The sequence below is a fragment of the Eptatretus burgeri genome, chromosome 5, assembly GCF_056783735.1.
Source record: "Eptatretus burgeri isolate ZD-2024b chromosome 5, Ebu_testis_v1, whole genome shotgun sequence".
Classification (NCBI taxonomy): Eukaryota; Metazoa; Chordata; class Myxini; order Myxiniformes; family Myxinidae; genus Eptatretus; species Eptatretus burgeri.
In genome coordinates, this window is record NC_140965.1 from 54705854 (window position 1) to 54721781 (window position 15928).

At 43.8% G+C, this 15928-nt stretch overlaps 1 protein-coding gene across 2 annotated transcripts in view; it reads right to left on the reverse strand.

Moving 5' to 3' along the window:
• The window catches only part of LOC147026460 (phosphatidylinositol 3,4,5-trisphosphate-dependent Rac exchanger 2 protein-like), a 191247-nt gene that overhangs the window by 91226 nt on the left and 84093 nt on the right, over positions 1–15928 (reverse strand). For both annotated transcript variants that reach the window (XM_085881887.1, XM_085881886.1), the window contains 2 exons: positions 14284–14420; positions 5764–5941 (listed from right to left, as the gene is read on the reverse strand). In XM_085881887.1, the coding sequence (XP_085738013.1) occupies positions 5764–5941; positions 14284–14420 (315 nt within the window). The remainder of the gene's footprint in view (positions 1–5763; positions 5942–14283; positions 14421–15928) is intronic.

Consider the following 15928-nt stretch of genomic DNA (forward strand, 5'->3'; position numbering starts at 1 on the left):
GCTGAGAGAATCTGGTGAGCAGGATCAGAGTCAGGAAAACGAGCCACATGTCCATACAGCCGCAACTGACGCTCACGGACTATGCAGGTAACAAATCTCATCCGAGTCTCTCTCAGCAACCGCTCGTTGGACACATAATCCGACCAGCGATAGCCAAGGATTCTCCGAAGAGACCTGGTACCAAAGGAATTAAGTCTCCGTCTCAGATCCTTGGTCAGAGTCCAAGTCTCGCACCCATAGAGCAAGACTGGAAGTACCAAGGACCTGAAGACTCGGACTTTCGTCCTCCCGCACAGGTACCGGCAGCGCCACACCCCATGATCCAGTGAATCCATGACTCCCCAGGCCCGGCCCAGACGTCTATTGACCTCTGACTCGCAGCCAGCAGAGACATGAATATCACTGCCAAGGTAAGTGAATCTCTCCACGACCTCAACATCCTCACCACAAACAGACACAGACAGGACAGCAGCATCCAAGATGTCACCGAAAGCCTGGATCTTAGTTTTGACCCAAGAAACCCGTAATCCCAACGGCTCCGACTCCTCATTCAGCACCTCGAGGGCCCCCAAGAGGATGTCTAAAGTCTCCGCAAAGATGACTGCATCATCTGCAAAGTCAAGGTCCGAGATCTTGACATTCCCAAATGACGCACCGCAACTTGATCTCTCCGACATCCTAGAATCCAGTCCATACAAGTGCTGAAAAGTGTGGGGGCAAGTACACATCCCTGACGAACTCCAGTAACAACTGGAAATAAGTCAGAGATGGTACCACCACACTTCACAGCACTCTCAGTACCAGAGTAGAGTTCAGACATCAGATCAATCAGTTTTGGTGGCACCCCACGAAGACCAAGAATCCTCCAGAGGACACCCCGATTCACTGAATCGAACGCTTTACAGAGATCAACATAGGCTGCAAGCAGCCCCTGCCGAAACTCTCGTCTGCGTTCGGTGAGGACACGAAGTGCAAGTCAGGTCAGGTTCGATCTCTCACTCGTTCTCTCACTTGTCTCACTCTCACAAGGATACGGTCAATCGTTGACCTCTTTGGTTTAAAGCCTGACTGCTATGGACGCTGGTGCTCAAGCAGATGGTGGCGAACCCTATCGAGAATTATCCGAGCAAAGACCTTGCCCGGCACTGAGAGCAGCGTCACCCCTCGGTAGTTGTTGCAGTCTTGGCGATCACCCTTCCCTTTCCAGAGAGGGACAACAAGGCCCCTCTTCCAGTCAGTTGGGATGATGCCTGTGTTCCAGGCAGAGCACAAAACTGCAAGCAACGACACGAGTGCAGCATTGCCACCAGCCTTGAGAAGTTCAGCATGGATGCCACAGATCCCTGGAGCTTTGCCCCGTTTCAACTGGTTCACCGCAGCCCGTGTTTCCACAAGCGTAGGTGGACCACAGTTGATTCGAGGGTCAGCAACAGGGATTGTGACACCCTTGACGTCCAACTCGACAGCTGGGGGATCAGCCTGGTACAACCGCTCAAAGTAACCGGCCCAGCGGGCCTTCACTTCAGACTCCTCTGTCAAGAGCCTACCACTCTCTGCTCGAACTGTAGTGCTCCGAGGGATGGGCTTGGATGAACGTAATGCGCGAATTCCCCTGTAAGCGGGACGAGAATCACCTGTCCACAGGTGATGCTCTACCCCCTCACAGATTCCTCACACATAGGCCTCCTTGTCCACCCTCAGTGCACGTACAGTTTTACGCCTCAGCTCCCTGAACAGCTCAGCTCTGCCATTCAGCCTGGCCCTGCGACTCTGGTCAATGGTATCCAGTGTCCCTTGAGAGACAAAATTCTTCTTTGCCCTGTGGTGAGCTCCAAGGCATCCACTGGCAACATCAAGGACGGTGGTCTTGAAGGCGCTCCACAACTCTTCAGGACCCCCCAAAGCACTCAGACCCCCCAAGTGTCCACTCAGCCTGTTCGCAAACTCCTCAGCTACTCTCTCATCCCTGAGCTTGGCAACATCCAGCCTCGGCTGGGATGGTACCATTCTCCAGGATTTAAGGTGCAGCTTTAGAGTTGCTACAACAAGCCTGTGGTCAGTATTGAGGAACTGAGCACTCCGGTAGACCCTGCAGTTCTGGATCATCCTTCAACGACCGTCAATGAGGACATGGTCAATCTCCTTTGCCACACCGCCAGCGTTGGAATACCAAGTCCAGCGATGAGCTTGTGGGCGCTGAAACCATGAACCAGCCACCCTAAGTCCATGACTTCTTGTAAAGTCAAGGAACTTAGTGCTATTCTGGTTCATAGTTCCTGACCCATGGAGACCAACACACACCTCATAACCGTCCCTATCAGTTCCAGTCGATGCATTGAAATCCCCCAAGACTAGAAGTGTATCTCGTCTGGGGCACTGATCAACCACAGACTCGAGTGTGGCATAGAATGCATCCTTCACGGTGAGATCACTCGCCTCAGTCGGAGTATAAACAGAGACCAGGGAAATGACACCTAAGGAGTGACGAATCCTTAATCTCATAATACGCTCGTTGACCGGTGTTACCTCAATTATCATTGGGGTCAGCTTATTGGACACAGCTACAGCAACTCCTTGGGTATGGTAACCATCTTAGCGACCAGACCAATAGTCGGTGTAACCACCCACCATTATCTCGCCGCAATCCGGTCTCCGAACCTCAGAGAGAGCTGCAAACCCGATGTCCAAACGCTTGAGCTCAGATGATAACAGAGACAGGTGATCATCCTCTCTTAGGGATAGGACATTCCAGGCACCCACCCGAAGGGACCGCCTCAGGTTAACCCAAGGAGACCGCCGTCTGGTGGACGACACCTCAGCACCACTCCGACACACTCTCCCGCAATCTGACCCAGGGATGTTACCCCATGGTTTCCCTCCTATCATCAAAGATTGGTCCCGAAGGCTTTGCCCCAATCCCGTCATCCGGTGAGCTGCCCTGCGAAGGGAAGCTGCACAGGAGGTACTCCCACGGAGTGGGTTTTCAGATTTTTTTGCGTTTTGCGGAATGAAGGGTTTTACGGTGGCCGGAGTGCAAATCCTGCCACCAACCTCCTAATAAGAAGTGACCCAACTGCAGGAGGACGTCCGCAGACACAGTTGGGCGCTAGATATGGATGGCCGTTGGCTCACAAGGAGCTCCTCCGCCCTTTGACAGGTTTTGTTTTTAATCCTGCTGGGTGTCCATATCCAAACACCCTCCTCACCAGAAAACCTGGTGGGGTAGACGGTTTAGTCACCGACAACCCGACCATGGAACAGGTTAGTACAGGTTTACATGGTACCTGTAGCAGGTCACAGATCTAACCTGACCTGACAGGAGGTCATGAGTCTCAATCTCTCACTGAGCTCTTCCACGACCCTCAATCTGCCACTCAGGTCTTCCAGGAGCCTTAATCTCTCACTCAGGTCTTCCAGGAGCCTCAATATCTCTCAGTTCTTCCATAACCCTAAATCTCTCATTCAGTTCTTCTTTAACCATCAATCACTTACTCAGTTCTTCCGTAACCCTCAATCTCTCACTCAGCTCTTCCATGACGCTTAATCTCTCACTAAGCTCTTCTATGACCCTCAATCTCTCACTCAGCTCTTCCATGACGCTTAATCTCTCACTAAGCTCTTCTATGACCCTCAATCTCTCACTCAGCTCTTCCATGAGCGTCAATCTCTCTCAGCTCTTCAATTACCATCATTCTCTCACTCAGCTCTTCCCTGACCCTCAATCTCTGTCAGCTCTTCCATGAGCCTTGATCTCTCACTTGGCTCTTCCGTGGACCTCAACTACTCAATTAGCTCTTCCATGAGCCTCATCCTCTCTCAACTCTTCCATAAACCTCAATCTCTCACTCAGCTCTTCCACGACCCTCAATCTCCCACTTAGGTCTTCCAGGAGCCTTAATCTCTCACTCAGGTCTTCCATAACCATCAATCTCTCATTCAGTTCTTCCTTAACCCTCAAATATATATATATATATATATATATATATATATATATATATATATATATATATATATATATATATATATATATATATATATATATATATATGTATATATTTGAGGCTCCTAAAAGAGTGGGGCCACAGAACAGATCAGGACACAACATAGCAAAGGGAACAGTTGGGGAAACACTTACAGCAGGGAGGGAGAAAGTACACAGAGACAGATAAACAAGGGATTCAGGTAACGATGAGGGGTAGGGGAGAATGCAAGGAGTGGACAAGATGGATATAGAAGCAAACTTTTGGGTGGTGTGGAGGGTGGTTTAACGGGTGTTGAAAAGATCATGGTTTAGGATGGGAGATGACTTGAGATGGTGGTGAACAGCTGTCTTGAAGATCTGGAGGGAAGAATGAGATTGAAGATAGTGTGGAAGGTGGTTCCACAGGCAGGAAAAAAAGAGGAATAAATGAGTGGAGGTGAGCAGTGGTTTGGGATTTAGGCAGTTTCACGAGGAGGGGGTTGCTGGGGGACTGTGTGCGCCCTACAGATACCTGTAGTGAGGAAGGTTGGGGTTGGCGGCGTTCATTTTTGCCACTGCTTGAAACACAAACCTTTATGGTTTAATAAAATCTAAATAACCCGATCTTAATTGGGTGATCCAACTTGTATGCATGTGTACGTGGACACGTGGACACGCGGACACACACACACACACACACACACACACACACACACACACACACACACACACACACACACACACACGACAATAAACTTTGCTCTAGCACACAAAGAGACCAAGCAAACACCTTCATGATTAAACATATTTATATGAAGACCTGCTTGGAGGATATATTTAAACTTCACTACCCAAGCCAGCAAAGTTCTGTTTGGAGATGTATGTACTGAGAAACAGATATTATTAAAGATTTATCTCATACTTGCACAGCTTTCAGCAGCAATTAAGCCAGGCCTAAACATGGCTCAGTCAACATGATGCACTCAGCCTGAGAAATGCTGCATGTACAAAAGCATCTGATTTTTTAACACAAGCAGAAATAATAATGGCTTGATAAGGCATTATAGTGGTCCCTCCTGTGCCAGAGAAGCAAAAATGCTGCTTGCAGTTGCTGGCTCAGCGCTGTGAAAGAAGCCTTAGAGTGCAAGGCCTCATAACTGATATCACAGACTCAGACCTGATTAGTAATGCAAGACATTTTTCTGTGCACTCCAGCTGAGCCTCATGCTACCCTCGATAAGACCGTTTGCACATTACAAATGCAAATGGAAGGCATCTGAAAATGTAAAGCCTGTCCGCTTTGTATTACAACTTCTTCTTCTTCTTCTTCTTCTTCTTCTTCCGTAGACTAAACTGTACCTTTGTCACCTAATTTTCAACAAAGCTTTGTTATGAGAATATGGAGAAGACAAATTTATAATTTTATTTGGTGAACGGGACAAATACTAAAAAAAAGTTACGGCTCGGACAGACACAGACACAGACACAGACACAGACACAGTCACAGTCACAGACAATTGCAAAACCCTGTCTCCCATGCTACAAAGGTGGAACTTTTGACCCCAGCCCTTCATATGCCCCACACATGCCCTTCCTCTTACCTCTCCATCTTTTCCACTTCCCTCATCACAATATTGAAAGGAAGGGGTAAGGGGTCTGAGGGTTGTGGGAGGGGGGGGTGAAGGGGTAGAGGAGGGGAGACTATAAAACTCATAAATAAATAAAATCACTGCAGAACTGTCCAATAAAATTAAGACAAACTCTTAATGAGCCAATCCCAGACAAGCACTCCTTGCCCTCACTTTCTTCCAGTCGGCTTTCGGCCAACTCCGAGATGAGGTCCCTGCCTCCAAGAAGATGCTGCTGAGGAGAGCATGGTGCATCCAGCGAGTTATGGATGACCAACTTGCCTCCTCGTTCGTGTTCTCGCTCTGCTTCGGTGCAGCTCTCAGCTGAGCCATAAACCCAATCAGGCTCTTCCTGAAGGACGGAAAGCAAAGTAGAGGGACAAAACACGTGTTGAGTGTGCGTTACTCCAAATGTGAGGATAAGAGCTTGTATACGAACAAGCCAGCACCAATGAGGGCTAGAACAGAGGTCAGAGTATGGAAAGTCAACATTTAGTTCAGAGAAAAATTTATATTCCCCCCTTTTTAGGTTCAGTTGCTTTAGAATCAGAAATGGTTCATTTGATAATGACCACATAAAGAGCTAAATATGTACTTGACCCCATAAATGTGACCTTTTACTGAACATCTCAAGAGCAACATTGTCTACCATGAATGATCCTCATGAGAGGACTAATTATAATCATAAGCACAAGCTCGACTTGGCAAATAAAATACAAAAGCGCACAACGTATTGTGCGCTGTGTGTGATGCTGTGCCAAAGAAAACAATTCCTTTATGGAAACAAAGCTGCACAAAAGCTATGCTTCACTCTTCTCTTGGAGCAGCGGACAACTCTTACAGATTATAGGTGTGTACGAACAATTCTTGGAAAAATTTTTCATGATATATCAAATAAAATAAAACACTAGCCATGCAAGGAGTCAGCATGTATGATGCTTGTGTTCGCCATCTGAAAAAGGAATACATTCAGGCAGTGGGTAAAACCTGTAAAAAAAATAAGTGGTTCCATGACCCACAATCATCCACCCTGGAAGAATAATATGATGACCAATGCATTTTATGGCAGTCCCAAGTGCTGTCGCATGGACGAACTTTCATTGAGGCGGAATGCGCTCGAATTTACTGTTCATTCCACACTCAAAGATTCTCCCTCCCATTTTCGTTCTTGATCCTCATCCTGTTCATTTCTGTTTTTGAACTGGAAAGGTAGTGGCAGCAGAAACAGGAGATATTATTATTATTATTCTTATTAAACAGGACGAGGAGGTCGTAAATTATTATGGATGGGTGATTGTATACATAGTCAATGTGATGACTGATATAGTCTTCTCAAAAAGTCAATGAGAGTTGGGTGTTTGTTCATTCCTCAGCCTACAACTATATTCACCCTCCACCCCAGCCCCTCCTCAATAAAGTTATTATTTAATGAAAGTAATCTTTCTGTATGACCGTATTATATATTTGAAGTTCGGTGTGGTTAGGATTATACATTTTTTAACAGAAGAAAACCGCATCCAACCAAAAAAGTAACTACTTCTATTCTGCTAATTCAAGTCATAAGTAATAGCAGACCCGGTTTCGGGTGATGTTTCACCCGCTTCCCAGCAAGCTTCCTCAGGCCAATAGACCCCGAGCCTCGGCACATGCCCGCTTTTATTCCCGAGGTGACCATTCTTAAATTCAGGTCATGTGCTGGTGCGCAAGGTCAATGGAGGAGTGTTTTTATTTTTCCAAACCTTAAACAATAAACATCAAATCATCTGTAATGGCATTTCAAAACGAAAGGACACGATATCAACAGGTGACAAATCTGGAGTAGTTTATCATTCGTAATGCAGAGACTGTGATGAATTATACATTGGTGAAACTGGAAGGAATTTGAAACAAAGGCGAGATTGACATGACAAAGAAGTTCGGCTTGAGAAGGTGAGAATAAAAGTCATAAGTGGACATGGAATAAAAGTGGACAAGTGCTAAGTCTTGGGGTCTATTGGCCTGAGGAAGCTCACCTGGAAGCGGTTGAAATGTCGCCTAAGACCGGGTCTGCTCTTACTTATTACTTGCATTAGCAGAGTAGATAAAGTTACTTTTTTGGGTGGATGCATCTTTCTTCTTAAAACAATATTAAAAAAAAATACAGTACAAGTGACAATATCTAATCACGTCTCTCACCTGTAATTTGAGGGAATAACCAATCAGCTCTCACTGAATCAATTACAAAAGGTGGCAAAGATTTTCAAATAAATTGACCCCAATGCTCTTCCAGCCAAAGAAAGCTGCATAAAGCAACCAAGAAAAGATACACAAGGTAAGACCTTTGCTGTTTCAAACCCTATCCAGATTCCTCGACAGCAGCAGACATTCACAAGTAGCACATAAAGCAAAGACCTTTGAAAAAGCAATTAAAAAAACAGCAATGCTGAAGGGGAGACCCAACACATGAAGGTCCATCATCCAAAATGACATCATTTCATGTTTTTCTTGTGACGTTGACCTTCCACATGTGAAAATAATATCATACAAATAAACTAAATATCAAACAAGAAAACTCCGAACAATTCACAAAATGTTCCACAAAAACCAATGCTTCCCAAGAATGTACGTGCACATTGATAACTGCAGGGTTGGCTGAGTAGTTGAAAAGTTCAACAGATTACCAAATCCAATTTGTACGGAACCACAAATACAGCAAGCCAGAAAGGGTATCCATAACCAACCATGTAAATTTGTAAACCCACCCACCGACAAAACAAAACTAGATACCTGTGATCACAAAGCGATCGCCAAGGGTAAGCCCATGCTCCAATGATGGCCATATTCTTTTCGGACCACGATACGACCTTGACCATCAACACTTATGGAGAGAGTGTAAATGCTAAAATGTTAATAAAGAGTATAAATTAAGAAAATGTGTTCCCATGTTCAATCTATCCAGCAAGCTCAACATCATGAAAAATCAGACAAAAATTATTCAAGTTCTGACCAAAAAGGTCATTATTATTATTATTATTACTATTATTCTTTTTTGTACACATTGGCGAGGCTCGTATGAGAGCTAACACACAATGCACAATAAGGGGGGCAGGATACAAGAGGGGAGGGAGAGGGAAGGACAAAACAGTGGGGAAGACACATTGGGAGATCTGTGGAAGGGAGAGGGATGGGGCGGGGAACACGGGGTATACAAGATGGACATTACAGGGATTTTCAGGAAGGAAAGCAGGGAATTTGAAGGAGGTGGGCTTGGGGTGGATTAACGGGGGCAGGGGGGGGTAGAAAAGATCGAGGATTTGGATGGGGGTGGAGGTGGTGGTGAACAGCAGTTTTGAAGGCCTGGAGGGAAGAATGGGATTGAAGAGAGTGTGGGAATTTGTTCCAAAGGTGGGGAAAAAAGAAGAATGAAAGAGTGAAGGTGAGCAGTGATTCGTGATTTTGGTAGTTTTACCAGAAGGGGGTTGCTGGCGGACCTTGAGTGCACTGTGGAAATATGGGGGGGATATTGCAGACAGAGCAGGGGGGGGCGGCGGGACTGGAGAGGAGACGGTAGAATACAGAAAGACCACCGACCTGCATGTGGTAAAAGAGTGAGAGGACCAAAGACTCAGCCTCACCGCAGGAGATACCAACGATCCTAAATGCCTTAGTTTCCACAGCGTGAAGCCGAGAAAGGTGAGAGGTGGGAGTACCAGCCCAGAGGGGAGAGCATTCAGTACTCTATCAGGCTGTGGATGAAAGCTTTGTATATGGTCAGGAGCTCAGGTGGGCCGAGGAAGAAGTTAGCACGACAGACGATCCCCAGTCAGCAACTGGCTTTGGAGGTCAGGTTGGAAATGTGGCTTTCCCAGGAAAGATCAATGCCGATAATGAGACCCAGAGGCTTGAAAGAAAGGACTTCTTCCAGAGGATTGTTAAGAAAGTAGATGGAGGGAGGGGGGTGGGGGGTTCCAAATGGTCCTTTTGGAGAGACATAGTGAGAGTGTGAGAATTGTCAGAATTGAAAGACATGCTCCAAGTGTTGGTCCAGTTTGTGATTTTATCGAGATCTGCAGTGAGCGAAGAAGCTGCTGCCTGCTGGTCTGAGGGATGATATATGCTCTGGCAGAGGGTGGAGTCATCAGCAAAGGGATAAAGGGATTTTCCAGAGAGTCAGAGAGATCATTGATGAAAACTAGAAAAAGAACAGGGCCCAGAACACTGCCTTGAGGAACTCCAGCCTGGACAGGAAGAGGAGATGAGAGAACTCCATTTAGGGCCACACGTTGGCTGCAACAGGAGAGGAAGTTGGTTTTTGTTAATTCGGTCACAATTTGATGTAGTAGGTCAAGAACACGAATCAAATATCTGGTGTACAACTTCAGCGCAGGTACATTATTATGATGCAAGAACATCTTGGAAGGCCAAGGAGTCTGTCGAATTCCACAATGGCAAAAGAAAAAAAAAAAATCAAACAATGACAAAAACGTTATTTTTTCAGACCACCATTTGACCTTGACCTTTAACTCGGAGGGGTATGATGTAAATCAAGTCTAAATGCGCCCTGCTCTAGGCGACAACATGCAATGGAAAAGCATCTGGTTTATCAAATAATTGTGCGAAATTTATTATTAATGATATTGATTTGTAATTCTAAAAAAGAAACTGAAATGTGAATTTGGTTTTCCTTTTTTTAAAATCGAGTTAATTTTGGATACATGTCATCATAAAGCTGATCAAATGCAAACCCATCATCAATTGCTGGTAAAGTATCAATTAATCTATTCGATGGTTCCACACCTTCGCACAGTTGGTAGTTTATTCCTGCACATGTTCTGGACCCAATCAGACTCGTACATGTGCAGGAATAAGTTTGTTAAGAAAGGGGCCGGATCTGAACCCACGGGTAACCCCAATGTCTGCTGGAGTATCTTGTTGCCAAATGTAAAGAAACTGTTCTTCAGGAGAAATCAAATACTTTAAGTTTATTTTTTGAAAAACGACATGAATATAGATTTTCCTTTACATTCCAGTTTACTCTTTTTTGATAGATTTCAATGTAAACTTTATGACCTCCTGAAAATGCTTTATCTATCGCTCTGTCCAATGCAGTTACGAGCTTGTCATGCGGAATGTTTGTGTATAATGGAGAAAAATCATAAGTTTATAAACTTTTCACCTCACCCCTATTATTTTTGTTGTGGATACTATCTATTACAGGTTTGGAATTATCAATGATCCAGAATTTTTTTAATTCCAGAATAAAACCTTGCCTGTTCATGGGAGTTTTTTTTAAGCATTTATAAAATAGATTCATCACCTGTGTGGTATCAACTGACGATGCTCTCAAATTGCATTCTCTGCTTGCGATGATGAATCTCATCTTACAAGGGTTTTTGTACATTTTTGGGATCCAGTAAATGAATGGTAATTTTTGGTGTTTATCAGGAACTAACTGTCTTCTCACTTTTTGAGTGTTTTATATGGTGTTGTATCAAGTCTTTCTTGCCAACTGTCCATATAGGCCAGCTTTGTGATGGAAACGGGATATTGTTGATTGATGCATATTGACCCCCATCTCCAACATAGATCCTTGCAGATCTTTCAAAGTCATTGTTGGATTTACAGTGACATCCCAATCCAGTTTCCTGCTTGCCTGGCTGCCGAGTTTCAATGTGGGACCTGATCTGGGTAGAGTCTGGGGTGGTATAATACATTTTCTTCTACTTCTTGATGATGGAATTCACCGCACTCAACGGAATAATGAGTGACTGAAATCTTCTTGATAACCTTTTCATGAACTATGACTGACGTCTTTGGAATGCTCCTTGGTCTTCATGTTTGCCTTGTTGATTGACCAAGTGAGTTTCACCTTAAAACTCCTTAGATAAGTGAGGGAGCTTAATTTTGAGGTTAAACTACTGAATACATACAGGTGAAACCTATTACACTTTTTTTGGTAACCTTTCAAACAAGTAATTTGCTTCTGAAGTGACTTAGGTTTAATTAGGTAAAAGGGTTGTGGCAAAATACTTATGGAACAGAGAATCATCTGATTTTCTCTGTTCATCGAACTTATTCACATTTTATCTGCATTTTTAGCTTTATCACTTTGGAGTAGTTTATGAAGACTCAATATATTAAACTTGATTTGAAGGCATCATGAAGCAAGTGAAAAAAAAAAGAGATAAAATGGCAAAGCCCCCGTTGTTTTAGTAATTTTGCTGCATGGAGTAAAAGGGCTGGCCCATATTTGTGTACAACTAAAATGGTCACCAGTCAAGCTGTTGGCCATCTTTGATCAGATCGCAAAATAAAGTGAGGGGGTACATGCATGCTATCATGTACTGTGCTTGTGCCAAGTTTGAACAAAATTGGAACCATGCATGTCTGAGAAATGTTCGGGGACACATTAAAATAAGAAAATGGCCGCCAGTCGGCCGTCTTGGATCTCATCTGGAAAAGAAATGACGTGCTTATGTAAGCCATCATTCATTATCTGTGTGTCAAGTTTAAACAACATTAACCACATTGGTAAGTGTGTGTGTGTGTGCGCGTGTGTGTGTGCGCGCGCGCGCGTGCATCCACAACCATATCTCAGACATGTATAAACCAATTTTATTTGTACTTCGCACAAAGAAAACACATGATGGAATACATATATTCACATCATTTTGTTTTGACATCAGATCCAAAATGGCCGACTGATGGACATTTTAGTTTTAAAAATCCTGATGTTGAGCATGTCCTAAACCATTTCTCAGACATGCATTTACTAATGTTGCTCAAACTTGCCAGCCAGATAATGAATGATAGTTTCCATATGCACATCATATATATTTTTAAAGAGATCAGATCCAAGATGGCCGACAGGTGGCCATTTTGTTACTTAAATGTGTCCCCAACCATTTCTCAGACATGCATGGTGCGATGTTGTTCAAACTTGGCACAAGCACAGTACATGATGGCATACACGTGCAACTCAATTTATTTTGCAATCTGATCAAAGACAGCTGACTGGTAGACTGACAGCCATTTTGGCTGTACATAAATATGGGCTCTCAGGATCATGTTACGTATTTCTGTAACATGAGGCTACATGTACGCAAAATATTATGTTCCTAACATATAGTTTTTAGTGTGTGGAAATTAATTAAGGTTCTCAAATAAAATATACGTACCATTAATATTACAAAACACAATGTTACAAACACTCCTGAGGTAAGCGAAGTATTTCAATGATGTCACAATGATGAACCTTCAAATGCCGAAGCCACCATATAAAAAAGCAACCTTGTAGCTGCCAGGCATAGTGTTTGTGAAAATTTCCCATTACAGAGATAGTTCACAGAGATCAATAAGTGCAGAGAACAACCTGAGGTGAGTGAAGGGGGCCTTTGATGCCACTCAGAAGAAGAATGACAAGTCATGCTTTGACCCCACACTAATTAAAAACAACAGCATATGTGTGGAAAGACTACTCAAGTGTTTCAGTTTTCTGGCATCCATTGATGAGTCAACAGGAGCATGTTTAAAGTTTAATAACTTGGACAAAGACCAAATAAATAATCAGTGATTAAAGAGCTGAATGAACATCATGAATGACTTCATATCATCTGAAAATATTGACTCCAGACAAGATCAGAAAGGTGATTGTTCAGGCACATGGTTGTGGGAATCAAACGTGGGACAGGTTGACATCCTTATTTAAAAAAAAAACAAATCTGCCTTGCATTCATCATGGAATTTTATTAGATTTGACGAGAAAAGTATAAAAAGATGGCAAAATTGAACACAATAATGTCAAAAATGACAGAAGTTCAGTTTCAGTCAGATGGTGCCCATTATGATCGAGGGACGATGTTGATTATGCATGCCAGATCTTGATACGACCTTTCGCATGAGGTAGGGATAACATGAAACACATTGGGCATCACATACGCTGCCACACGGAAAGGCTAAAATTTGATTTTCTTGCGATAAGGCAGAGGAGGGTATCTCCAAACTATCTTCTTCTGGGCTTTATTCCTCATATAATCTATTATGGTATTACTACAACTGCCACTACTACTATGATGGCCTCAATTGTTCCCATTTCATGGGATCAGCCCAGGAATGTTTTTGACCCAAGTCTTTCACGAAACACCTGGCCAGGCCTGACATTTGTCTGAAGCTTTGTCTGCCCTCTTTGAGGCAGAGACATCCCGTAAAAGCTTTCATATAAGATCGGGTTATCGGGCCGGCACGAAGCCTACTTACCCCATCCAGTAAATTATGATGATGATTCTAGGTTAAGCACAACATAAAATAGGTGTGCTTGAGTGGCTGACAACTTCCCATGTCTGATTCACCTGGCCACAGCTGTTAATTAATTAATCTGCTCGATTCCTCATTCGTGGAGACAAGGCCATTTACTCTTGGCACTCATTTGTGAAACAAATTAACCAACTCGATATTACCTTTCCAGGTGGACAAACCTTTCTATTTTTTTTTAACGTCATTTTGTGACCTCTTATACCTTTCTGGCCTTTGACCTTGTGGAACGGCCGAGTAAATACAAGTTTGTACATTTTATCAAATTCAACCAAAATCCATGTTTGTTTACTGCCCCACATTTTAATTTTAGCTCTAACATAGGTATTGAGCAATCTACAACAAAAATCAATAGAAAAGGCATGTTTTGATGGTGTTGCGAGTCCAGTAAATGGCACAGCTTGCCTGCATGCTGTGCCTGCGTTGGCGAAACGATGTCAGATGGCCCACCACTGTTGCCTGGCCTGCCTTGGCAACGTTGCAACCATTCACCTTGATGATACACTGCCCAGGTTGCAGTCCTGAGCTGGCTGCCACACTCCCTGTGTTGCATGCAGCAGAGGACTCACATGAGAGGAACAGAAGAATCCTTTGGTTCCACAAATTGCAAATGAATAACAAATGATTTACAGTGATTAGTGAGTGTGAACATACAGCATGAGCAAACCGAATCTACATTGTACAAGTAAAGCATCAGAAAGATAAGTAGGAATATAATATATATATTCAAAAATATAAAGCTCATATCTTAACCACACACTGACTGACTGACTCATCGACTGACTGATTCAATGATTGGCTGACTCATATGAATGTTCGGTACCTTCCAGGTGAAGTAGCAAGCTGAAATTTTAGATACAAATGCAAACTGCTAGCTTTGCGGAGGTATGCGCTCCACTGAGTGCCGTTCCACTTTGTTCTATTTTGCCAAGTGTCGCTCCATTTGTCTCTCTGTTTGTGAATAGGATACCTCAAAAGGTAATGGATGGATTTGGACGAAACTTGATGGACAGTTTTTGGGTGTGTGATAAGGACGAGTTGTTTGGATTTTGGTGAAGATCCAGATCTGGATACGAGAATTTTTTTTAAATAAAGAACCGCTGTGGTGATGCTCTGGTCGAGAGTTCTGGTGAGGGCTTCCATGGAGAGGCTGGGAGAAATAGCAAACACTTCTGATTCTCTTGATTTCATGATCCAAACTGAACTTTCTCCTGCAAAATACAGTTCAAAAGCATCCAGAACGTGATGTCATCAGACACTCCAATGGATTGCCTGGCTGGAGCCAAGCATCGATTGAACTGATTCAAAAGAGAACTAGCAGCCTCTGGTTCAAGGGCCGCTGGTTGGGAGACGAGGGAGCAGAAAGGGAAAATGGTATTAATCAAATAAATAAATGAGAAAAAAACACAAGATTATGGAGGGGTTTAAAGACCCTGCTGAACACTGCCTTTGCAGGCCTAAACTACAGTTTAAAATACGTTTTCTCTAATCATGCAGATTAGGATATAACTAATCAGCTAATTACACCTTGTTATTGATGCTGACATTTTTACATCATTAAGTTGCTTCAAATTTTCGATTTCTATCTCATGACCTTTCACCTTGCAGAGCTATTCCTCCTGTTCTTTCATCACGTGACTGTGGGATTAGCATGCCAGCTGTAAAGTACTGCTGACATGCCCACCTGTCAGCAACAACCAAATGCTCCAATGTGGCCCACACGCAATTAAAATTCAAATTCACAGGCTGCCATGATGAGGCAAGAAATTATGGCGGATGGAGCGTGCCAGAAGAGCACCTGCTATTTACAAGGGTCTGACCATTTGGGACTCAAAGTGCACAGAAAGCCGTGCATTGTGCTGAAAAAGGGAATGATGACGTGCCACAGACGGACTGCCAGACGCTTACCCTGCCTCCAAGCGGCACCCGACCTCCCACCCCGCCCCCCGACCCCCCCTGTATACCACGTCCCGTGAGGTCCCTTCTCAAAGGCCGTCTGTTTTGGGGCAGACCATGCCACGTATGGCCGTGTGAGCAACAGCTGCTTTGC